The sequence below is a fragment of the Balaenoptera physalus genome, assembly GCF_965194825.1.
Source record: "Balaenoptera physalus genome assembly, chromosome: 2".
In the NCBI taxonomy this organism is placed as follows: Eukaryota; Metazoa; Chordata; class Mammalia; order Artiodactyla; family Balaenopteridae; genus Balaenoptera; species Balaenoptera physalus.
The window spans coordinates 177,915,574-177,940,712 of record NC_138883.1 but is presented as its reverse complement, the minus strand read 5'-3'; the positions used below and the strand labels follow the sequence as shown (position 1 = coordinate 177,940,712).

The following is a 25,139-nucleotide window of genomic DNA, read 5'->3' as shown; positions in this document are numbered from 1 at the left end:
CTGTATATGAGCGTAAATGTGTGCACCTGTGTGCATCTGTGTGTGTGTCTGTGTGCATCTGTGTGTGAATATGTCTGTGTGCATCTCTGTGTGGCTCTGTGTATTTGTGTGTGTGTGTGTGTGTGTGTGTACATTCGCACAGGGTTGAAGCAGCCCAAACCCAAGGGACAGGAAAGAGAGGGAAGGGTGGCCCGCTCACCTGTGGCTTCGGCGGGGCGGGAGGAGGCCTGCGCCCTCGGCTCTGCGTCCGCCGCTCGGGTGCCGCCCTCCGGCCGGAGACCAGAGCCCGGAGGCCGCCTGGCGGGCGGGGCGGGGCGGGGGGCGGAGCGCGGGGGGGCGGAGCGCGGCGGCCGGGTGGGCGGGGCGGCCGGGTGGGCGGGGCGGCGGCGGCTCCGGGCATGCTCGGCCGCGGCGGCTGCGAGCGGGGCGGGTCGCGCTGGTCCCCGGCCGGCCGGAGCGGCGGCGGCGGCGGCGGCGCGGGGCAGCATGAGGGAGCCGCTCGGTAAGTCCCGGCGTCCCTCGCCCCTCCTGACTCCCACCGCCCATCCGGTCTGCTCCCACGGCGCCTCGCCCCCAGCTTCCCGCGCTCGCCCCCCAACTTCTCCAGCCCGGACGCGGCTCGGGTCGGCGCCCTCCCCAGCGTGGGGGGATGGCCGCAGCCCGCCGCGCGGCCTCGGGCGGGGGGCGCCGCTCTGCTGGGAGCGCGAGTCCCCGCCCTCAGGTGCCCAGCCCCGGGCGCGCGCTGCCCGGCCGGCGCCGAGGGCCGCGGCTGGCGTCGGCGCGTGTGTCGCCCCTCGGCGCGGGGGGGGGGGCCCGGAGGGCGGGGGTCGCTGCCGGGTCCGGCGCCTTCGCGGGCGTGTCCACCCTTTGAGCTGACAGCCGCTGCGTGGGGTCCCCGAGGTCCAGGTTCCCACGGCCCCCCCGCGCCGCGCCGTCTCCGCCCGGCCGCGCGCGCCCGCCGCCGGGGGGTCAGGGCCGGGATTAGGGCGCAGATCTCCGCCAGTGCCCGCGGCGGCTCGGCCCCCGGCTGCGGGCGGTGAAGCGGAGGAGGGAAAGGGAAACCGGGGGGGAGAAGGGCAGGGCCCCGCCCGAGAGCGCCGTGCGTCTGGCCGACCAGCCCCCTGTGCGGTCTGCAGCGCGCCCGCCCGCCGGGCCCGGGTCTCCGCGCGCGCCCTCCGCGCCCCGCACCCGCGGTCGCCAGCGGCTCGCCCCCGAGGGCCAGGGCTTTCCTGCACGCCCGACCTACGGCTCAGGGCGCAGCTCTCGCCCCCGAAACGGGCCAGAGCAGCCGAGCGCCTGGGATTCTCCTAGGGGTTTGGAAAAGCAGCTGTGATTTCACTACCGAAGGAAAAAATGGAAACGGGAACTTGACGCCCGCGCAACCTGGCCGCGCCCCAGCCCTCGCTCGTACGCGCTCTCCGGGGGCAGAAGGCTTCGGGGAGCTAGCTTAGGCGGACTCCTACCCCCGCCCGTCCCCTGCCGCCCCTGGCCACCCCCTGCTGCGTCCCCCGCCCCGGCTCTAGACGCCTGGCCTGTCCTGGGGAGAGAGCGGAGCCGCGCGGACCACACAACTCGGAGGTCTTCCTTTCGTCTTTTCAGTTTCGCAAGTGTGTATCCCGGGGATCTGAGATGCGGGTTGGACGACGGGAGGGGATTCTTGGGAGTGGGAGTGGGACCGGGATTCAGGCGGCCAGAAACGCTTGGGCGAAAATCGCAGACTCAGTAGTCTGAGTGGGCAAAACTTAAGGGAAACGTTGCCTTATGTCAGGTAGTTTTAGAATTTAAGATGAATGGCTTAAGACCGTCCAGCAAGGCAGGCGAGTGTAAGTTTTTTTGGAAGTTTCACGCAGATTCTGTTTCGGGGAACTCATGTTGGTTTTCGTGTGAAGGGGGGAGTTTGGTAAATTCGTTCGGTTTTCCGTAATGCTCTGTGGGTTTGGACTTTATATTTACCTTGATAGTAGGTGTCTAATTATTGGCCACCAGCTGAACAAGCTTCCTGAAGGGCTCCAAGTGTTACTCAGGGCAGGCAGCGTGCAGCAAACGGTATCCCTCCCGCTAGAGGGGTGAGCAAATATTTGTTGAACAGAGGCCTTCATCTGCTGGGCCTTCCTCCCTCCAAACTTCACCCGCTGTTGCAGAGATGGGAAGGTCAGGCCTTTGGCAGGCCCAGGAGATTTAGGGGGATTGGGTGGGTGGAGGAATCCCGTGTCAGAAAGGAAAAAAAAAAAAAAAGAAGAATTTTTGTCTTTCCACCTCCTTGGAACGTAACTTAAAATGCCCGAGTGTCCACATGCTCTGGAGGGTTTGACAGGCTAATCAGAGTTATCCAGTAACGCATCTGAGTAAGTCACAGATTCCAGAGACATTGGGCCGTAAAATGTTAGCTATAAAAGGTAACTGGCGACTGGAGGTACACAAGGAGAATAAATAAGGACCAATTTTTCAGTAAAAACAAAACAAAACAAAACAAAAAAACCTTTGAAAAGATCCTTGGAGTCTAATCTTTAAAATGCAGTTCAAAAATAAATCTTAGAAATGCTGTGAGTAAAGAAAGCCCGGCAGTCCGCAGCCCCAGCGGGTTCTCAGTGTCCATGGGAGAACACAGCAAACACGGGCCGGGCTGTTCCGAGTCCAGCGTTTCTCTGTTAATGAGCTTGGCCGGTCTTCTCGCTAATGAATCTAAAGAGAGTTTAGAACGCAGAGCGTTGGATTGAAACAATTGTTCTGTTGTGGTTTTTATTTTGAGAAGCAAGGACTACGTCTCTGAAATCCTCTAGGCCGGTGGCTGAACCCATTACTGCAGTTTATTTGGTTTTTCAGCAGATGTTGTTGTTCACCTTTTGGATGGGAAGTGTTATCTCAGTCGTTGAAACCTTGCTATTGTGCTTTGTTTCGGGGGGCGGGCTGACTTAAGGAATGCAGCACTCACTAAAGGGGCACTCACTTGCTAAAGCCAGCAGCCCAGAGGGGCTAGAACAGTCTCCAATACTTTGATATAGTCTTTAAACCTTACATGTTATTGAAAAATACAGGAACCGTCCAGATGCTAAAACCTCAATGATCTTGTTTTGAATTTGTGATATTTTGTTTAGTTTGGCTTATTACCTTAACTTTCTTAACTAAATATATTTTCCAGAAACTTTCTAAAGGTAATATATAGATAGTTGGGAACAGCCTGGCCCAACCGACAGAGCCTTATTATCAGACCACTAAATGCCCTTGTAGTTTGCTGCTTTTTGGTTATCTCTCTAGAGCTTTCTCATTCAGCTTGTTTCTTCTGTATGTAAGTCTAAGAATTTAGATACTATTATAAAGAGACACCAAGATACATATTTCAAAGAGGGAAAGAAAAGGGAGAGAAAGCAACTGTATGTATAGGAAGACTAATTGGAGAAATAGAAACCAGATGGTTATCTCTTGACACAGTGGGGTTTGGGGGAACTTTTACTTTTTACTTAAACGCTGAATTTTTCAGTGTTTATTTCTAGAATAACATTATATGACTTTAGTAATTAGAAAACAAATAATGTAAGAATTATATGAAATAATTTAAACTGTAACATTTTTAAATGTTAAAATGTTGGCTCTTTTATTCAAAACAAAACGAGTGTGTTATACGTTTAATAGACTACTTTAGGAATCTTTATATGTGGAGTTTGATGTCTATGATGATAGTGGAATTTAATTCTAACCTATTATAAGTTTTACAGTTGTTTTTGCAAATAGTCAACAATTCCAGAAGTTTAAAAAATCTTATCCAATTTCAGTCCTTTTCTTAATGATTGCTAATCTTTTGGAAATGTTAATGAGGTACTCAGGGTCTCTTACAAATGGGTGAGGTCTCCAAAGCAATAATTGTGTGACAGAATTTAGAGTTGAAAGAGAAGACAATGGGAGAGTGTGAGTGTGTGTGTGTGTGTGTGTGTGTGTGTGTGTGAATGTGTAGGTATGTGTGTTCATACAAGTTGTGGATGAAGAGACAAAGAAGCTAGAAGAGATAATATTTATGAAAAAAATAAAGTCTGTAATATTTGGTACTTTATTTTCTTCTCTTTTTGAATCAATGCCTTAATACCAACCCAACCCAGCCAGATTAGTGTTCCAGGAACCTTTTGATCTCAGACCCAAGTTTTCCATCTCGTCGTTTTTTTTTTTTTTTTTTTTGGTCACCTTAAAGAAACTTAACTCCGTGATGGTTGCCCTACTATAAACTATTACTTCCCAGATTCAATATGCTTTTTAGGTCTTAGGAGGTTTTCACCACTTGAGGGCCCTGGCAGAGCTGGTCATCCCTCTGTGGTGTGGTGACGACAGTGTGTGAGAACTTACTGTCCCAGAACTTAAACTGTTGAGCTCTTTATTTAATTATTAAGACTGGAAAGGGAAATGGCAATTCTCTTGCTCATAATAAAATACATGGCTCTACCATCGAAAAAAACACCAAAAAAAAAGCTGTAGAAAGCAATAAAAATCCATGCATCAGTTAGCAACATGCCTCAATCTGGTTTGTTTTGTGTCTTGGCTATTCACCTCTTGTTTAAAGAAAGTACTTTGTTATATATTAATCATAACATTTGACCAAAAAATTGTCAGTTGAAGAAATATTTACAGTCAACTGCCAACAATTTGAGGGACTAATTGCATCTTAAGGCTGGAATGTCAGGGAATGCAACTGAGAAGGTTTTCTAGAAGAGTAACAATGTCTCATCGAGACCTTCAGAGTGCTGCTTGTAATCTTACATCCAATTCTATCAGCAGAGCGTGATTTTGAGCCTACTATAATCAGGTTAAGTATATCTGTAGCAGATACGACGCAAATACCATATACCAGACCCTTTGAGCCTTACGTAATTTACTATTCATTTATTCTTTTCTTCTGTGTCTCTTTTATGCTCATTGAGTCTTCCAAATATGCAGTACGTTTTCAGTGGTACATTTTCCTAATCCTACCTATGTAGCTTTTTGTTTTTAAGGTTTTTTTTTTCCCCTGATGATGAAATAATAATAAGTTAAAAGTATAAGAAAGTGCCAATATTTGACCATTATTTTACCCACAAAACTTCATATGGTTCGATCTAATACATTTCATGACAGAACATCATAAAATACAGTAAAGTATAAATAAGGACATTTTTTTAAAAACTCAGAATCCGAAACCACTGTTGATACTTTGGATGTTTCCTCTTCCCCACACTGTGTGTGTGTGTGTGTGTGTGTGTGTGTGTGTGTGTGTGTGTATGTATATAAATGAAATTGTATTATATGCACTGAATCTAGGCTTTTGTAAACTGTCTGTTTAACATGGTACCAGGAGCATTTTCTCCTGTGCCATTATATATCTGAAAACATCATTTTATACACCTGTGTGCATATTATAGTCTACCACGTGGATGCACCAGAATTTTAACCATCCCTTAAATGAATATTTAGTTTAGCTTTTTTTTATTATCATAATTAAAACTTGGATAAGTATTCTTATATAAAACTTTGTGTGTATCTTGGATGGTTTCATTAGGATGGATCCCAAGAAGTGAGATTATTAGTCTATAGGGTTTCAGATTGTTAAAGATTTTATAACATTAATCACTTTCAAGAAAGGAAATAGCATTTACCTACAGATCCCTGCACACATTCATACACAAATAGGAGAGCCCTTACAGCTCACTCACCGTGCCCTCACCAACAACAGCTATTGCTTTCTAGAAGCTTCAGTAATTTGAGAAGTGAATAGTGGCATTTGGGTTTAATTTGCATATCCTTGATCACAGGTGAGGGCGAACGTTTGTTTCATATTTTTAATTGGGTATTTGTCTCTTTCTTAGTTTTCGGTGCTAGGCAAATGTTAAAAAGGCAGAAAAGTGCTGGTTGATTTCATGAGTTCATTAATATTTTGTTGCATTTCGCTGTCTAGCGGAGCCTGCTAACGGTCAATATGAAAAGACGGAACATTTTTATAAATGGGAAGGGAAGAGGCAGTGGAACCTGTTTAGGTAACACTCGTTTGCAAGGCTCGACCTCCCCAGGACTGAAGTCATGCCTCCCAGCCTAGGAGGTCCCAGGCGAGGGTGTCGGCGGGGCTTGTGTGTCTTTGTGTTAGAGCGCAGGGCCTGCACACCCGGTGCCAAGCAAGCAGCAGTCAGTGGGCATTGCTGTGCTCGGGGTCTCCTGGGAGGGAGGGTGCTGGACGGTGGACTCCCTGGCCTTACCAGCCTCCTCCTCCTCTCAGCGTGTGGCCGCTTAGCTCTGCTTTCCGGGCTGGCCTCTCTATGGGTGCCACTTACGAGGCCAAGGTCAGAGGGTCTATCTTCCTGTGACCCAGTTAGCTTTGTTCTGTGTCAGAGCCACAAGCTGTTTTCTCTTCACCGGGGCCGGCTGACTTAGAAATGCCTGCTGTTCAGCGCAGGGGAGAAGAGGCTAGAGAGAGGGGCGATTTCTAGAGCTGGAAGGTCCCCGAAGAACCTCTAGTTCAGCCTTCTTAATTTCCTTTTTTGGGAGAAGACTGAAACCCATAGGTTCTCTCCTTTTCTCCTGTGCATCGTCTCAGGCTTCGTTCCCCACAGCAGATGTGTACTGAGCAACGTGGAGGAACGGAAATTCGTCCCTACAGCGAGGGGGCGGACAACTCAAGTTCATGCTCAAATGCTGATGGGTTCTTAGCAGTGCCTTCCTAACCTCGCCGTCCCTTCAGCCTGAATATAAAGGATACAGCTGATACTTACAGAACTTAGAAGCCCACCACAGAGTAAGATGGCTTTAAGTGGTCTCATTCGGGTTCTTTGGAAAGGACAAAAACTCTGATGAAAAGCCATTCGAGAATGATTTGGGCACAAAGAAAATTTGCAGGAATAAGCTGGTTAAATTAAAATCGAATGACCTGTCATCTTCTCCAACCGAGAGTTATTTCCGATTTCTGTGTTTCTGCTAATGAAAGGACCATTACCTTAGTCACCAAGACCAAAATCCATTGTACTTCTTCCCTCGAAAGTTACTCTCATTAATTCCCTTTTTTCCTTACCCCTCTGCCACCACCCCTGCACGTTACAAAAGAGGGGACTTGTCCGCACGTCTGTCCTTGTTCTGACCGTGTTAGTCCTTCACTTTCCTGCCAGAGTCAGTGTAAAGCGCCTTTCCTTTATCTGCCCAAACCCTTCTGTGGTTTCACTCTGTGTGCTCATTTAAGTCCAGATCCTATTATCGTTGCAGATAAGGGTGGCTATTTCTTTTTTTATTTTTATGAATTTATTTATTTATTTATATTTGGCTGCGTTGGCTGCATTGGGATGCGCACGGGCTTTCTCTAGCTGCGGCGAGCACAGGCTACTCCTCCTCACGGTGCGCGGGCTTCTCATTGCGGTGGCTTCTCTTGTTGCGGAGCACGGGCTCTAGGCACACAGGCTTCAGCAGTTGTGGCACGAGGCCTCAGTAGTTGTGGTTCACAGGCTCTAGAGCTCAGGCCCAGTAGTTGTGGCTCACAGGCTCAGTAGTTGTGGCTCGTGGGCTCAGTAGTTGTGGCTCGTGGGCTCTAGAGCACAGGCTCAGCAGTTGTGGCACACGGGCTTAGTTGCTCCGCGGCATGTGGGATCTTCCCGGAACAGGGCTCGAACCCGTGTCCCCTGCATTGGCGGGTGGATTCTTAACCTCTGCGCCACCAGGGAAGTCCCAAGGGTGGCTATTTCTATATAGATAATTTTTTTCTTTTAGAATTTAGTTTTTTCTGAAAGTTACAAGCTCCCCTCCCATTTCTCATATGTGCAGTTTGTCTGCTTTTCAGCTTCACGTGGCAGCTTTTATGAGAACACCAGGTCCCCGACCAAGAGCCTGGAACCCAAAATAATTGAAGAGGTCTGCTGAAGGTCAGAGGGCATCGTGTGGTGTATTTGTGAATGAATCACGTTACTGAGTATTTGAGTGTTTGGAAGTCAGTGCTAGTATGGCCATCAAGACGTTGCCGTCAGCGAGGCATGAGCCCTCGTGTGTGTGCGTGTACGTGCGTGTGTGTGTGGTGTGTGTGCTCAGTGTACAAGGGAAGTATCGCCTCGAAGAGCGATCCTAGTCCAAGAGAATAAAGAAGAATTTTTTCCTTTTAAATACAGTTTTTCCATCTTCATACCACCATGCCTTCTCTCCTTTCTTGTTTATATTTATGCATTATTTGGTAAATTAGGAAACTTCTGTTGCTTATTAAGGAAGGAAATTTAGAGCCTAAAATAGTAGCACGGGCTTTGAAGCTAGACAGACCTTGGTTTGACCCTTGGATCTGTGCTTACAGGCTGTGTACCCTTGGACTCTCAGCCTTGGTTTTCTTGTCTATAAAATGGAGACATTCATATCCACAGCAGGACATTTACTGGGAGTAGAAAATAAAGTGCGCCAGGCAGCCAGCAGAGTAGCTGGCAGACTGCAGATGCTCTGGGGATGGATGATATTATTATCTTTCATGTGCTGCTATTCTGAGCTTATAGCACAGGCTCGCTCTTCTGCTTTGTACAGAGAGAGTTAATCGCAGCGGTGGCGGGGGGATCAATTAACCACACATTGGAAGATGCTCTTGGGAGTTCGTTATGCATCTCCTGGAGGGTATTTGAGCATCTTACCACCTAGCCCAAGCATCCTCAAGGGGACGAAAAGTAATAGAATATAAACCTAGTGATGTCATGAAATCAATGAAAAAACCCAACCTGGGAGGGAAACTGAGCTTTTCAGCATTGTTATTCCTCTTCCTCCCACCCCACCCCTCTAAGCCACCTCAGTCAGAGCCTGTGTGCCATAAGCATTTCTCTTTGGGCCTCATCTCATGAATTTAATCTAATCTAAACCAGTCCTGTCGAGGTGAACAAGAGAACTGTGGACTGAACCCAGTCTTCTCACCCAGCTCAGTGTTCCTTGTTTTTTATTTCCTTCACTGTTTCTTCGATTATGTTAGGAGTCTTGATGCTTATAAGTATGCATCTTAACAACAGAACAGAGGGGGAAAAAAGCAATAGTTTGCATTTAGTGTAACTATTTTTTGGTGTGTTGTCGCACACTCAGCACAAAAGTTTTCTTCTGTAAAAAGAGACTTGTTATAAATCCAGTTTTCCTTCTTTCTATATACTGTCCTACAAAGTTTGCTTTAATCAAATGGCTTGTGTCGCCCAACTCAAGTTGTATAACTCGGTGAGAAGTTCTCTGAGCGGGGCGGCCAGGTTTGGGCCCTGATTTCTCTTTGGTAACACTGAGCAACGCCACGAAGTCCAGTAGCAATTGCTATCCTGACATCCTAATAGCTACTAGAAGCCACACGCTTTTCTTTGGAATAAGTGGCCGATCCATCAATTTTACAGATTAGAAAACTGAGGCTTGGAAGTTAAGTCACTTGGTAAAGGCCATCCACCAAGCAGAAGCCAGGATGGAAAGCTAGGCCTTTCTGCCAAGAAAGCTCTCTGATCTGCTCCGTTTCTGCTCTGATCAGGTGGAAGTCTGCAGGCACCTTCCACCTGAGGTGAGAAGAAACAGCTGAACACACGTCCCCCAGAGTAGGAGACCCACCAGGATACATGGCCCTTTTACCAGGCCATCAGGTTTTTGTTGGGGTGGTAGAGTTTTTAAACTGCTTTCTCAATTCTGTCTTTGAAATGATGGACTTAACTCTAGCAATTTATGGGGCAGAGAATAGTAGGAAAAGATGAAAAGAGCCATAGTGAACTCAAAAGAGACAAAATGCTGCTTCCTGGCTCTCTCAAACCAAAAAGAATAAAAGCGGCAGCGTTGCAGGTCCAATTCATGCCGAGGGTTCCTTGGTGGCCCTCTTAGCTCCTGCTACGCTGGGTTTTATCTGTCAACCAGTGATGCTGTGTTCCAAGGCCTCAGGTCTCAAGCCCCAGGTACATCACAGGTAGAGGAAGGAAGCAGGAGACTGTACTTTCCCTTAAGGAGATTTATTTCTTTTCATCTTATGCTCTTAAGAATAGGAAAGTAGCTTCACTTAGTTGCTGTGACTTTTCTTGAAAGGAAATTTTTGATAGGATAGAAGAGGTGTATTTGCTGTTGAGAACAGAGCAAGGAACTTGTTAGACTAAGGAATTTCTCATAGCTTGATGGGATCATTGAACTTGACAAAATTTCAGGGGTCATCTGGTCCAGCATCCTGACCAGCGCAGGATTGATTTCTACATCAGTGCTTTCCAAACTGTAGGTTGTGACCGATTAGTGTGGCACTGAATTTAGTGGGTAGTGACCAGCATTTTTCAAAAGTGAAAATAGAATAGAAAATATTACAGCACCCATCAGGATGTGAGGGTAAATATTTTTCCTTTCAAGTTTTGACTAACGTGTGTACACACACCTTCAGTGGATTGCTGTAAAAACAACAGTTTACAAATCCATTGCCTTGACCACCACTGAAGACTCTCCCAGCCACGAACTCCCCACTTTCAGAGGCAGCCAGGCCCTGATGGGCTGTCCTGTTAACACGTGTGTCCTTATCTTAAATGTCTCCTCTGCATTAATGGTATTCAGATAGTCATAGAATGAAAAAGATACTGAAGGTGGGCTCCTTTGTCTCTGTCCTTGTGTCCTGGGATTCCTTCCCTGAGAGTGTATCTAGGTACCTGCGCTGACTGGACCGCTCTTTATTAGATGTTCCACTATGAGTATTTGATACAAGGTGACAAAGTAGCAAAGAAAAACATTTCTTACATGGACTGGCTAGAAAATCATACTAACAGGGTGATCTCACAGCGCAGCTGTACCCTGAGGGATTTGTTTGGCTTAGAAGTGATCTTCCAGAGGCCTTCCTGACCCCTGGAGACCCTGGGTGAGGGTCCCGTCTCTCCTCCTGTCCTTGCCCCCGTCGCAGCGCTATGACACTGTGGGGAGGGGCAAGCTCCCGTCGGTGTGCACGCGTGTGCCATGCTTCAGCGACCTGCTTTCCCGCTGTCGCTCCAGCAAGCCAGTGAGCTGCTTCTCGAGAGCAAAGAACGTGTCCGGTTCATTATTACAGTTTCAGTGTCCAGCGCATCCTAGGCCCTCAGGAATTGTGTTCCCACGTTTGGGACTCTGTATAATAACATTTGCTGTTGTCAGTGACTCAGATGGCGATGGAAGTGTCCCTTCCTGGAAGACAGCTGTTTGGGTGATAGAAAGTGGGAGTGACTTTGGAAATCAAGAGTCACATCCCAAGTGATACGAAGGGAATCAGGAAACGGTCTAGTGGTCACAATGAATAACGAAGGTGAAAGCTTTTCATCGGGCAGGTAACCCTTCAGAGACAAAGGAGCCATCGCTGCATGATAAACGCAGTCTCACATTTGTGTGCAATTTACGCTTTTGCCTGTACTTATTTGGCCCTCAGAACGGTCTGGTGAGCCAAGAAGAGAGTGGCCTTGCCATTTTGCAGATCAGAAAACTGAGGTTTGCTGTGGTTAACGACTTGCCCCCGGGATCATGGCTGGGGCTGGGTGGTGCCCTTGAACAACACAGCACCACCGTGGTGATGAAAAGGCTCATGCCCGGGGACTGTGCTGGTGCCCTTGAACAACACAGGTTTGACCTTCGCGGGGCCACAGATACACAGATTCTTTTCAGTAAGCGCCTCCTTACAGGGTGTGAGCCTGCACGCCCAGGCTCGGTTGAATCCGCGGATGGGGAACCGAGGATACAGAGGGACCCTGTGTACAGAGGCCTGACTGTACAGTTACCCCCAGATTTTTGATGACCCAGGCATCGGTGCCCCAAGGGTCAGCTGTACACACACATCTCTCCAAGTTGTAAACCCTCATGTTATAATAACTTGCATTTATGTCCAGCTTTGCTGTGTGCTTGTCTGAATAGCAGCCCTTTGGGCTGGTGGGCGAGGGTGACCTCGGGTACCATCCGTTTAGAAGGCCGCTGTCTCAGGGCTGGGCAGAAAGTTTGAAAGGGCGCATCTCCTCCTCAGCACCTTGGCGTCCCCTCCTGGTGGCCGGGGGGATCGATGCGTTAGGGACGGGCCAGTCCTTCTGCAGTAGGTAAGGGTGCTACAGGAAGGACACTGAATCCGAGAGGGGTTGGAACTGCCGTCTGGCTATTGAGAACTCTGTCTGAGGGGAGGGGTGATGTTTGGCCTGGGGTGGAAAGGAGGTAGAAGACCAGGCTCTGAGTTGGGGTCGAGAAGTGGCGAGTGTCAGCCAGAGGGAGAGGGGTCCTCTGGGGATTGGGTGGGTGCTGGGCACCCCACCTGGGCGGCGGGGCCTGTGGGTCACCCCCTCCCGTGGGGCCCCACGGCCTGTGTGCTGAAGCTGCTGTGCTCTACCCTCCTGCTCCCCCAGGCTGCTGGCCTCTGAGGCCAAGCAGGTTAGGGGTCCCCCCAGATCAATACACTTTTGACCCCAAACCCCTAAGGTCAAGTACAGCTTGTTTGAGTTTGGATCTTTTTTGAAAGGTATTCACGGCCTGGCCTGATCTGGCGTGCCACTGAAGGGTTTGCTAAGTGTACCTACACACAGACAGAGCCAGGATGGGCCGGCTCACCTAATCCCGGGAGGACAGTGGCCCACGGACATCTTCCCTGGGGGCCGTTGCTTCTTGCCACTCTCACAGTGGATTCTGCAGTGGACGCCGGCCTGCTCCTCTGCGTCCTGGGTGGCCAGTTGGGGTGCAGCGCACTTTGCTTTGCTTTTAAAGAGCCTGACGTCGTAACGGAGAGAGAAACTGAGTGTCCTCCGACCTAAACTCTGACTTTAGCCGTGGTGCCGACTGGCTGTGTGACCTTGAGCCAGGGAGTCTGGGGACCCTAGTCTAGGCTACCAGGATTCTGTTGCCGTGTCATTTCTTTACTCCTGGTATGACTGTACCCCAAATCTATTTTAAATGCCAGTTCCCCATCTCAGACGCGTGCATGCGCAGTTTATGGAGTGAACTCCTAATCATTCTTCAAAACCTAGCTCAAATGTCCCTTTCTTCCACTGTGCATTCATTCAACAGTGATTTATTGAGAGCATACTATGTGCTAGATGCCAGGGGCCTAGCACTGAACAAAACAGACCTTGCCTCCGCGTTCCCACGGCCCTGGGTTTGTGAGGGGATCCCTTTCCTCTGCAGCCCCAGCCCAGGGCCCGGCTCAGTGGAATCGGAACAAATGCTCGCCTCTCTGGTCCTTCCATTTCTCTGGCCATGCTGTACAAGCCCCCTAGAAGACATACAGCAGGAGGGTCAGAAGCGGCAGAGTTGCTGTGGAGATGGTTCTGCTAGTAGTATAGTCACAGCAGGAGCTTGTGGATGTCCCATGACCTGGAGGTACCTGATGGAGAATCACAGACTTCCACAGTCTGGTCCCCCCACCCTCTCCGTGCTGACAGCGGAGACGTCGCTGCTGCCGGGCCTAGCGTGTGATGAGGCTGAGCACGCGCACAGCGGATCCTGTGATGGGCCCCGGTGAGCGGTCCCGGCAGCAGGAAGCACGTGTGCCCCCTGCGCCCCCCTTTCACCTGCACGCGGGCGGCAGGCATTTCCTGGCCATTGTTTGCAGGGGCTGCCACGGTGCTCGCTGCTATTTCCGTCCACCAGCCAAGCGGGGCTGGAGCTGGCCGGGCTCTTCCAGGCCCGCTTCTGTGTGCTGCTCTCCCAGGCCAGCATCACAGCCCAAGGAGAGGCAGCGGCAGGTCTCACCAAACCGCCTTCCACCCTATTAGTGATGGGAAGACGCAGGAAAGAAGATCCGCTGGTGTAAAAGTAAACATGGCAGTGCCGCGTCTGTGCACACGTGTGCGTTCACGTAGGGCTCTGTCCATTTTCATTCTTCTTGGCCGGTACCGTTGTCTTAGGACAGTTTGTTTGGGGAGGTTGCCACTGTTAAACTAAGGTGCCCTGGCAGGATTCGGACGTGGGCACCCTGGGCTCAGAGGTGCACACCGTCTCCCCAGGATGTGTTGCGGAGAGATTTGATTCTTACAGGTTTCGTGTGGGAAGAAACTTGGGATCGTGTAGCGCCTTGGGTGTGTAGGCTTGGCCAGCGTTTCTCATCAAGGACTGAAGATCTATTTTCAGCAGCTAGTTACCCACCCAGATTGCTTCTGCTGAAGTGCATCATGGCCCCGGGTTGATTACAGATCTCGCTCTGCCCTCTTGGAGCAAAAGGTGTGTCTCCAAGATGAAAGCAGGGCAGTACAGTAAGATTAAGCTGGGAATGTCTCTTTTTAGCAGCATGGAGTAGTAACTGCAGCTTCCGAGTCTCTCGTTATTTTGTCCTCTCTCCAGTGTGTGTTGTCCTCAGATTTCTGGGGTGTGGGCGCTGGGGACACTGTCACATTTCATGGCTTAAATCGCTAGTCTGGACTCTCCCGCGAGGGGCGGCCATCCGAGGGCGGGGTCCCCAGAGTCGGCGCCCCACCCTGGCTCAGTGGAATCAAAGAACAAATGCCGCCTCTCTGGTCCACGAGGGGCCAAGTCACCCAAGCCCGGGCTTGAATGAGCTGGAGGAGCCCCTCTTCCCTTCCTCTGCTGGCACCGTGCCCAGGGTCCGGACTGGTCGGGGTCGAGGGCGGGCGAGGCGCTGGGTGCCAGGGGGAGTCGGTGACGGCTCACAGACACTCTCCTTCCTTGTCCCACAGTGTGGGTCCTGCCACCACGACGGCCCCGGCGGCGGGGCTTGGACGCGGCCCGAGCGCTATGTACAGCGTAGAAGACCTCCTGATCTCCCACGGCTACAAGCTGTCCAGAGAGCTGCCGGCACCGCGCAAGGATGACGGCGAGGGGCGCCAGCCCGTGAGGCCCCGGGCGCCGGCGGGTCCCGGCCTGCTGAACGGCTGTGACGATGGCCCTGCCGCCTCCCCACGCGGCCAGGCCTCGCTGGGGACCGGCCGCCTGAGTGAGCCCGAAAGCCGCGGCCGCGGGCCTCGGAGCCTTGGGGAGCCCCCGAGCGCTGCTGCCGCTGCGCGGATTCCCGAGGCTGGGTAAGCTCCAGCTCAAGCCACCGTTCCCTGTGCCCCGGGGGTCTGGCAGTGGGGGTGTGAGTACGTCCCTGGCCGCCTCCGGTGTGGCTGGGGGCCTGGGAGGGGGAGGAGCAGAGCGGCGCAAGGCGGCGTGCGCGGGGACGCAGGGCTGGTGCAGCGGGCGTTTAGCACGGAGCGCGAGGAACCGCGATCTGCCCCGCGGCGCGGCGTCTTAATCCTCAGCCGCTTTGCTCCCGTGTCATCTCTTCGTATCTCCCCAGCCAGGAATCACTTGAAAACCCTGGAGAAGCCCGTTTATGTCAGGCACACATTCCTAACACATTCTGCTCTCTCTTCAACATGTTTCAATATCTTGTACATGACACAGTTGGAAGACGATGCGCCTCCCCCATGCGTGCCGAAGCAAACCTTTCTTCTCGCGAATTCGTGTAGTTCCACTGGCCTCCACCCCATCTTTTCACACACGTGCGCACGCGCACACGCACACGTCACACGCGCACACGTCACACATGGGCCCTAGTGTGGAGATCGCGTCTGAATACAGCTGCGTCTGTGGGTGTTTTCTTAATAACCAAAAAGAGGGTGGACCGGGGAGGGTTGGTGGAGGAGAGGGGAGGTAAATTAGAGGGAATTTCGGCGGCTTTGCCCCAGAGCCTGCGCTGGAGAGGACTCTGCAGCCCTCACCCGGCAGTTTCAACCTAGGGAAACGCTTTGCCATTACTTCCTAAAGCTGTGTTTGCCTTTAATGCTGCCTGGGGGCCCGGCTCAGGCCGGGGGAGGGGCCCTGCCTACAAAGAGCGCGAGGCTGGGTACAGCCACGCAAAACGGGCCACCCAAACCGGTGGGAGCAGAGGGCCTCTGTTTAAGGGAAACAGACAGACATGCAAACAAAAAGGGCGGTGAGTCACGTCCAAAGGGAATGAACTAGCTTCCACCGTGACAGGTCGCCTTTCCCAGGGAGGATCTTCCTTGTTGGTCGACAGCCTTCAGGGGAGGGATTTTGCGCTTACAGGTCGGAGCGTTCAGCACCTTGGTCACTGAGTAGAAGCAAAGGGGAGGGCCCCTCTTCACACCCAGTGGAGTAGAAGCAGGTTTGTGTTGCCAAGTCAGAGCTGCCTCTCTGTGGAGGGCAAGCGTTGTCACTGACGGGGCGGGTTCAGGAGGGAACCCAGGCTGGAGAAGGGCTTGAAGCTGCTTTTATTTAACCTTGCCCTTCAAAACCTGTCCTTATATCCACTACTGCCTTTGCAGCCATATTCCCTGAAAAGCATGCCCACCGTGGGTTTTGGAGGAGGGTGATTGTGGGTATGTTGTCCGAGAGCCAGGACAGCCTTAGCTGCTGCCGCATGAACGCGTGCTGGGTTTTACCCCGCCTCCTGTGCTTCAGGTTCTGTGCTGAGTACACCTGCACCTTCCGCCCTGGGTTTCAGGGCACCGAGGCTGTGCCTTGCTCCTCCTCCTGCATTTCCTACAGAGCTTGCTACGTGCTGGGCACACAGTGTGTCCAGTATAAGCCCAGGGATTCAGTTCATCCATCCAGCCTTGTAACAGTTGTTGAGAAGCAGAAGGTTTAGTTTCTAACGAGGTAAAGACAGTGGCCTTGGAATCCCTGCACACGTGCCACGAATGGGGTCCATCCCAGTGCAAAGGGCTGAATCAGAGATCAGAGTTGGGTCCCGCTTGGGAAGCAGTAGAGTCCCCTTGAGGATTCCTCGTGGGCACTGAGGCTCCCAGCCCCGTTCACGGCTTGCTCAGGATTCCCTAGCCCTGTGTGATCACAGGGGCCTGGGAATCTCAAGGCCCTCCATCCCAGCCTCCCTCAGACCTGTAGGCGCCTTTCTTTCTGTCATAAGTGAAGGGCTCAGCTGGGTTGAGAGCAGCGCTGGGACATCTTTGCCTGTCGACAGAGTTCTGAGAGATCTGGCCCTTCCCCCCCGGTTCTGAGGCTGGCCGGTTAACTTGGGAAGTGTCGAGGCGCTTTTGGATTGAAGGTTGCCTTGTAGGGTAGAAAGAGAAAATACACTCATGTTTGCAAAGATCCATGCCAGCGCCCAGCGCCTCAGAGACCTGCTGCCCAGCTTCCTGGCTGGAAGTGAAAAGACGTTTTCTTTCTTTAGTGGCCAGTAGAGAACTGGAAAGAGGAGGCAAGAGGAAAGGTAGGCGGGAGGGGATTGTGTTTCCCTTTCAGGAGAAGCGTGCCTTGAGAGGAAATAAATAGGTGCTAATAGTTAAAGCTTAAAAATGTAAAGAAAAAGGAAACTGCCAAATTCTTTGGCTCCTGGGAATTCTGAATCTGGACGCATCAGTGGTACTCAGCCAGATCCCAGCCTTTAGTCACTTGGCGAGGCAGCCGTGGTCCTGCACCTGGCCTGGTCCCCACCGTGACCCTGCCGGGCTGGTCTCCGGGTCTGGGGGGCTGCTGGGGCCCAGGATGCGCTGTCCAACTCCAAGCCATCGGGGTGACTGGGGAGCATCACAGGGGCCCCTCATCCTGCGGTTCCTCGGTGGGGTGAGGTCTGCCCTAGGGAGTGCCCACACCACAGGCCGGTCCTCAGCACCCCTGGACCGCCTGGGGACGGGGGGCTCAGAGCAGTTTGGAAGGCCACAGGGGCCGAAAGGAGACTGGTTTGTTTTATTCTGGTGGAATGGCGGAGAGGTAGGCATGTTAGCAATGTCGTTATAGCCAAGAGCCTGAAGCTCAGAGAACGTCAGTGACTCTGCAAGGGCCACTCACTCGGTGCTACCGTGGAGGGAAGCCCGGCTCGGGCCACAGCAGCACCGGGCCTGGCCACACTGCGCCTGGCGGGGCCCGTCGCCTGTGCTGGGCCATCCTCACCTCCTCCCCTGCCCTCCCTGCCCGTGGGCGGGGGTACCAGCTCCCACGCGCCGCCGCGCCCCTTCCTGCCTGGGGAGCTGCGTAGGGACGGCATCTGTGCTCCCAGGTCAGAGCCGGGTAGTGGTGCCGCCCTGCGCACACAGGATGGGGCCACGGAGGTGGGGAGCAGTGTCGCCCGTCATCTGGGCATGGCTAGAACATCGGGATTCCGGGGTGAGAATGAAGAATGATAGGATTGATAACTCACATCACCTTAGAGTTTCTCGTGTATGAGCTGGTTATATACAGCGAAATGCGGAAAAAGAGGCGGGGAGGAACACAGAACAGATCTGGAGCCTGCACTGGGTTCCCAAATGCAGGACCCACGCTTCCTAAGTGGGCGGAGAGGCTGTGGTCTGAGCTGTCGCTATTGCTAGCTCGAGCGATCCCGAGCTCCCGGGACGGCAGGAGGGGTGCAGGACCGGCTGAACCTGCTGAGAAGCCCTCTGGCTCAAGTGGCGAGACCATTCTCCTTCGGCACAGTTTATCCAGAATGACAGTTAGAGTCACTGCTTTCCAAAGCCGCGTCCCACGTGTTGCCAAGACCGACCTTCCCAGGGCTGGCGACGCGACAAGCGTGTAAAGCGCAAACCCTGGCTGTGCGGCCCCGTCACCTGCGCCGTCGACCCCAGCTCTGAGGTCGTGGTCTTGGTGGCGTCGTTTATGCCTACCTTGGGGGATGAGCGGGGAGGGGCGGGGGGAGGAAGTGACAATCATAGGCTCAGCAGAACCCCCAGGGGGCCGCCTGGTCCCTGGCGGGAAAGCGTCCGTCCTTGTGGGTTCTCCGGGTGCGGGGAACCAGAGGCACCTGCTTGAGGGGAGAGGTGTGAGGATACCACGGGGTCTTGGCCCGCAGGACACGAAGACTGGCGGCCTCACCCGATGTGGGATGAGCAAGCTGGGCCCAGGACGGGCCACTAGCCCGGGTCTCTCCAGGCTGTGGTTCGTCCCTGCGGGACCCTCTCCGCCCGAGGTGTCGCCTGTCACTACGTCTCCCTGCACTGCAGCTCCTCCGCGGACGCCACCAGCAGGTCCCATTTCTCGCTGACTTGGGCTCCCCGGGACTTCAGTCCCACGTGGAGGCAGAGGTTTGGCTCCAGAGCCCCCGCCGACTTCCGCCCTTGGGTCTTAGTTTAAATTTCCGAGAGAAAGTATGTGTAGATCGGGGCAGCCAGAGATGTTTTGGGCTTGGTGAGCGTGCCGGCCCTGTCCTGATCGGCGGTCAGCGCGGCGAGGGGCTGGCCAGGGGAGGGCGGCGGGACGGTGGTGGGTGTCCGAGCCTCACCCGCTCTGGGCGGAGGGCTTCGGATGAGGACGCTTCCAAGGCCAGGGTGGGCGCGGGGCTGACCGTGCACCCCACGCATATTTTCTTTTCTCTTCCCAGACCGTTGATTTAGGAACCCTAAAGCCCTGGCACGTCCCCCTTGAGTCATTCACTGCGCAGAGAGGTCACCTGGGTGCTAAACCACTCCTAAATGGTCTCAGGGATCGGACTGGGGTGATGAAACTGGCTGTGTGAGAGTCACCCACGTGGTACAGAAGAAGACTCACGGGTCGTGTCAAATGTCACTACAGTATTCCTGGGTTCATAGCAGGAAAACCGAGGATGTCTGTAAAACTGCAGACAGCGTTCTAGATGCCAGATGATTTAATGCTAGGTTTTTGTTGTGTCCTAATCTTGGCCGTATAACCAACAACAGATACTAACTATGTGCATCTTCTCTGTGGCCTCTCTGGCCTCCCCATGGCAACATGAAAATGATGCTTCTGAAAGCTGGTATTTACATCTGTGCTCAAAGCTTATAATGAGTAGACTTTCAGTCCTTCGGTTTGTACCAAGTTTAACTATTTCTGCACATACTGCCTTGTTCCAGGGTGTGCTTGCCAAAACACACACACACACACACACACACACACAAAGATAAAGGGGAAACAGAGGAAACACGCAAAGGAGAAAAGCTAGCTGTTATCTATATGTGGAGGAAACTGCATGCTTAAATGCAAGTAGCCATCACTGAATAATACTCAGCTACCATTAAACTTGTGAAACACTGTTATCAGGCATTCCCTGTTTCCTTACTGTGCTTCCTTTGAAATGTTATAATCAGAGGAAGCTGTAAAATAACGTAACATAGCAGAGGTCTGAATCTGAAAGTTGCACCACAATAAGCTCTTTTCTGCTCAGCCCCAGAAATCCTGAGAATAGCTTGTAATTATGTCCTGCCGTCAGCGCAGTCATAGCTAATTAGAGACTCAGCAGTCTGAGAGGATCTCTGATGTGGGGTGAGGGGCCTCGCCTGGGGAGCCTTACATCTGATCAGTGAACATCGTTCTAGGTGGTGCTACTGGGTATGGTAAACAGTTCCTTTTCAGAGGCTTTTTAAGCTTCTCTCCAATCATATCCTGCTTATAATGGTTTTCCAAAAAAGGAATGCCTCGAGTTTAACATCTGTTTCCATGTATCTCTTTCTCTGTACAGAATTACACTTCCACAAACATCGTTTGTCTTGTAGCTGCTGCTTCATCTCCTAAGCGTTAGGCCTTGTTAGTTTGACCTCTTCACAGAGCAAAGTACGGACTGTGGGAGCTGGAGTGCTCATCAACGCACGTGAAGATTCAGACCTCCGATTTCCCCGTTGTCTTGTTGTAAACCCTTCTTCTGAGGCACTTTGTTCTTGTTCATCAGCAGTGTAAGCTTCCGGAAGCCCGGACACTGGTCCTCTCCCTGCACGTGCTCCCATGTTGCTCTACCGTCACCATGTTTTCCCAAGAAGAATCAGGTTGGACCCTTTGAACGTGAGACTTCAGGGAGAACACTGGTGAGGAGGTGCTTCTAGAATTAGGGGGAAGACATCAGCAGCACAGCCAAGAGCTCCATTTGTCTTGGCAGCCACATTATCACCAAGAGGAGACTTGATGGTGATGAGTTCCTTCTTTAGCTAGAGAACTGGGTTAGTTAGCAGGTGAGGAAACACCATATATATGCATAAGGATATGTCCTTATTACGAGAAGATGGAAAAATTCTGGAATAATCTGCCTTACCTAGTGGATTCATGAGAGAGAAAATGGGTCCCAGCTTGCTCTTCGTGCTTTGGTTGAATAGACTAGATAGTGGTTGGCTGGACATCACTGTTATGGACCCTCCCGTAGAGCCTGGCCGGAGGGTCAGGGTCTTGTTACGGCAGTCAGTGCATCCTGACTCCCTGCTGCTGTGCAGGCCCATTGATTACAGCTTAGGAGAGGACAGTACGGGTCTAAAATAACCCCACTCGAAGACAGACACTCACTTGTCTCTTTCCTGCCTGCCCCTCACCCCCTCCGTGTACCATGTGAGGCGAAGACTTTCGAAATGGATCCACTCTGCTGAGAATTTCTTTTAACAGGGTTCATGATAGTACGAATAGCTAAAAACAGGGGTTTCGTATGTTAGACACTCTGCCAAACAGTTGAACTGTATTATCTCATTAGTCCTCCCAACAAACTTGAAAAGGAAGGCGTTCGGACCATGCACTGGACAGGGGCGAGGAGTCAGAGGCCAGAGGAGGTGAGGCGTGTTGCCGAGGGTACGTGGTCACGAAGCCCTGCTGCAGGCGTCTGGACCCCCCGCCGCCCAGCGCCCCAGGGGACGCCCACACACTCCGGGCAGCGTCCCCACCCCGCTCCCTGGTGGTGCCGCCGAGGGGCCCCTCAGTCCCGGGCAGCTCCATCGCCGGGGAGCCGCCCTCCTTGGGGGTCCGCCGCAGGTTCCCCGGCAACCTGACCGCAGGCCCTGTCTTCTCATCCCACTCCTCCCCACTTCAGCCCTTTCTTCCTGAAGCTGGGAAATCCATCAGAAGGGGCCAGGTCACCCACAGTAAGTGCAGGGCAGCTGCCCAGCCACTGGGGGGAGGGTCCCACATCTGGGAGGGAGGGAACGGCGTCTGCCCCACATGTATCCCCGAGAACTGCAGCTCCAGGCGCTGGTTTGTAAAACGCAAGCAACGACCCTAAACGCTCCTCCCCGGAGCAGGGCCTCTTGGGCGGGGCCTCTGACTTAGGTCACTTGGATAAAAGGTCTTCACCAGACCTCGCAGAATCAAAAATCTCTTGAAGTCCTACCCCAAAGATGATGCAGAAAACTGCCGGCCGCCACGAGAGCAAGTTGTGTCCACTGCTGGTGATGTGGTCTGATAGCCAGCCCCACGGCACAGCTTCCCCTGCCCAACCTGAGCTCGTCTCTGTGGACCCTGGACCTGGGCTGAGGCATTCAGACCCCCGGGTGGAGGACCAGACTCAGGGCCTTCCGTCCCCTGCGTCAGCAGATGTGCTTCCCGGGTGGATCTGCTTAGTTACCTGTCCGTGTGGATACCTAGAGTGCCTTGGACTGTCTTCCTGCCCCACCCCTCCCCCATACGCTAAAGTTAGCATCGTTCCTCAGTCCTGTCATTTATCATGCTTCCTCTTCCAGACCCACTGTTAAATGTGTGTGTATTTAAAAAAAAATAACCAAACAGTAACCTCCTGCAATAGTCTCCCTGGTCCTTTATTTCAGCTGAATCTCTAGTATTTATCATTGGCACTCACTTATCGCGACATTGTGAAAAGCAGGCGTAACAGTACAGTAGCGTCTGACCGGACAGTTGTGTGTCTCTTAGTTACCTCTATGCCAGTGCAACCTGCAGTTCTTGTTCAGCTTGAGCTTGGCTGAATAGCGATCTTTGTCCATTATGCTCCCAGAGCAGCTTTGTCTTTTCTGACTGATCTTAATTTGTGCTAACCTCTAAACCTTAGTCGTGATCTCTTCCTGACCTTATAGCTCCCCTTTCCAAAATTAGCTTATCTGTTACCCTGAGTCAGAGGGTTAGTCACACGGTGTAGTATACTGAATATACCACGGCACGCTGGAAAGTAAAATTGCAGGCTTCCAGGCCCAGAGAGGATTGGGAGGAAATTCTGTAGCACTAGATAGCTGACTGCATCCCAGAAACATGCCAGACACCCAACACTGGGCTGGTGACGCTGAGTCACTCTAAAGAGATGCCCCAGTGCCCCTGCCAACCTAGAAGGAAAGCACTTCTCCTTCACGGGGTGGGAGGTCCTTTAAGCGACATGTACTACCCTTATGCTCAGACTGTGCTCCTGGGTAAGACTGACCCGCCCATCTGGAAGAGGGCGTGGCCTCTGAAGGAAGTGCCACCAGGGCTTCAAGGTCATGGGGCAGCACCAGTATCTGCTAGGGTGGTGGCCCTGCCAACGGGAAGAAGTCACTGGACTGGGGACCACTTCGGTGGGGCCTCCCGCCCTCCACCCCGACCTCCACAGAGAAGACGAGACTTTGGGGGCTGCCCTTGGGGGACCAGATGCAGGATTTTGTGGGGAAGGGAGGAGGGCATCTCCCCCCGGCCGCGGGGTGTCGGGCACAGAGCTAGGCTGGATCGAGCCCAGGCGATCACGGGTTGGTGTAGCTCTGAGGACCGTGGAGGGGATAATCCTGCAGTGGGTGCAGCCATGGTTAAAAATCATGGCGCACGCTGCCCTCCTAAGTAGGCTTTCCTTTTTAAAAGGATGGTGGGATTTCCTGTTGCGGTTGAAAATGTCATGTGAACAGACAGAAAGGTCTCCTCACTTTTTTCATCATCAGCCTTTAAATATCTTCAGCAAATAGACCTGCCTCTTTTCCTGTAGACATGTTGTTATTCACATGTTCATGTTTCAGAGATTTTCCAAACACCGCGTATCAGTGGTTCTGTCGTCGTCGTGTCTCTTTTCTGATACTCAGGGAGCTGCTCGCAGGTGTGGCTTCTGTCTCCTCTCTGACCTGTTCTCCCAGGGATTCTGTACAAAGACCCTGCTTGTCTCACTGACCTTGTCGACACTGTTTATTTGGGCTCTCACACGCCACTTGGCTTTCCTTATCTTTTTCCCACCCTGTATTAAGGCGTTCAGCATGTTTTTTGTGAAACGTCCCATTGTTAACGTTTTGTAAATGTAAATTACTAGTCTCGTTTTTTAAAAAGAAAAATTTGATCTCAGCTTATTTTCTCAAAGGTACCGGAAAACACATTCTTGGCTTTGAAGCCATGTGAAGTGGCACACATTTTAGCTGCTAATGGACGTCATACACTGAAGCCAGTAAATATCCAACTTGATAACTTGTCTGAAGGAGAAATTCATTCACCAGAACTGTCACCACGTGGGTCCATGTGTGCCTGTGAGAGCCAGGCTCAGACTAGGTACAAACTAGATGTTTGTGAAATAATTGCTTTATAGTTTTCTCTGTCATGTGTACTCTTTAAAATAGATTATTTAAAGTTCTCCGGGTGGATCTGTGTTTTCTTGAAACTGGGATTTTGGTGTATTGTGCAAATAGAAAAAAGTTTTGCCTAGAATGCCTAGCCGTTTTGATTAGTTACAGATGGCAGCTTTGACAAAGTTAAGGTGATAACGGAACATTTTTGGGCGGGGAAGAAAACTGGCCCCCTTACTGGCGTAGGTAACTACAGCCTGTTTATATCCTTGTCCTGTTTATGTCATTCTTTGTTTGTCTCTGATTATGTTCGTGCCCCGAACGTGGACAAATTGCACCTCAGGATTTCAGTCCCTCCTGACGTTTGCCGAGAAACCAGAATATCTATTGAGAAAGTGAGCAAAAGCCATGCAGTGTGGTTTCTTCTGTAAAAACCAGGCACCCCAGATGTTTACAGGTCTGTAAGGAAGCCCGCTCACCGTCAGCTGCAGAACAGAGGTGAGAAAGGAGATTCTGACGCCGGGCATTGACCACCTACTTCCTAGTGATTTATTTTACTCTCTCTTAATTGGGTCTGTGACAATTGTGACATCTTATTAAGCTGCACTTTTTGAATCTTGCCCTTGGACTTGGCATAGAGTCTAAGACCCTGAAGCCAGTAGGTGCCGAGGACCTTTGCACGGTTCATCGTCTGCATCAGGCTCCGGAGGGGCGGCCGTAGGGCGTCCCTAAGGGAAGGGACCTCGGCTTCCGGAGCTCGGCTGGTGGCGGGGGGCACGTCCTGGAGGCCAGCATGGTGGCTTCCACAGGGACCAGTCCTTGTAGAACCTGACCGGAGGAGGGCTGTGCCAGCCTTCAAAACCTAAATGCTCGAATGGCCATCTGATGGCAACAGAAGCAGCAAAGAAACCGTCAGCTCTGCGCAGGGTTAAGGCAGCTTGCAGCGCGTGGGCAAAGTGCATGCAGGAGTTAGGCGGCTGTGCAGCAAATGCTTTGCCTCAAATTCACTTCATACATTTTCTGCTTTTTCAGCCCATGACTCAGCTTTGCTGAAGTGGCTGCTTAAGTCATTGAGGTGGGGATGCAGGACCTGAAGAGCTACCCTCACTTCTTAAGGCAGAGAAG

The 25,139-nt window shown here is 51.9% G+C and overlaps 1 protein-coding gene and 1 long non-coding RNA gene across 6 annotated transcripts in view; one reads left to right on the top strand and one right to left on the bottom strand.

Moving 5' to 3' along the window:
- Positions 1-25,139, bottom strand: part of LOC309654921 — a 307,887-nt gene that overhangs the window by 269,245 nt on the left and 13,503 nt on the right. The gene's annotated exons all lie outside the window — the stretch shown is intronic.
- JCAD (junctional cadherin 5 associated) overlaps positions 352-25,139 on the top strand; it is a 37,781-nt gene continuing 12,993 nt past the window's right edge. For 2 of the 5 annotated variants that reach the window (XM_082449511.1, XM_082449510.1), the window contains exons 1-2: positions 352-502; positions 14,571-14,912. In XM_082449511.1, coding sequence (XP_082305637.1) covers positions 399-502; positions 14,571-14,912 — 446 coding nt within the window. In that variant the 5' untranslated portion in view covers positions 352-398. Of the gene's footprint in view, positions 503-951; positions 1,608-13,566; positions 13,726-13,914; positions 14,098-14,570; positions 14,913-25,139 lie in introns of those variants that run through there. The other 3 variants (XM_082449513.1, XM_082449512.1, XM_082449514.1) reach the window with 3 other exon arrangements.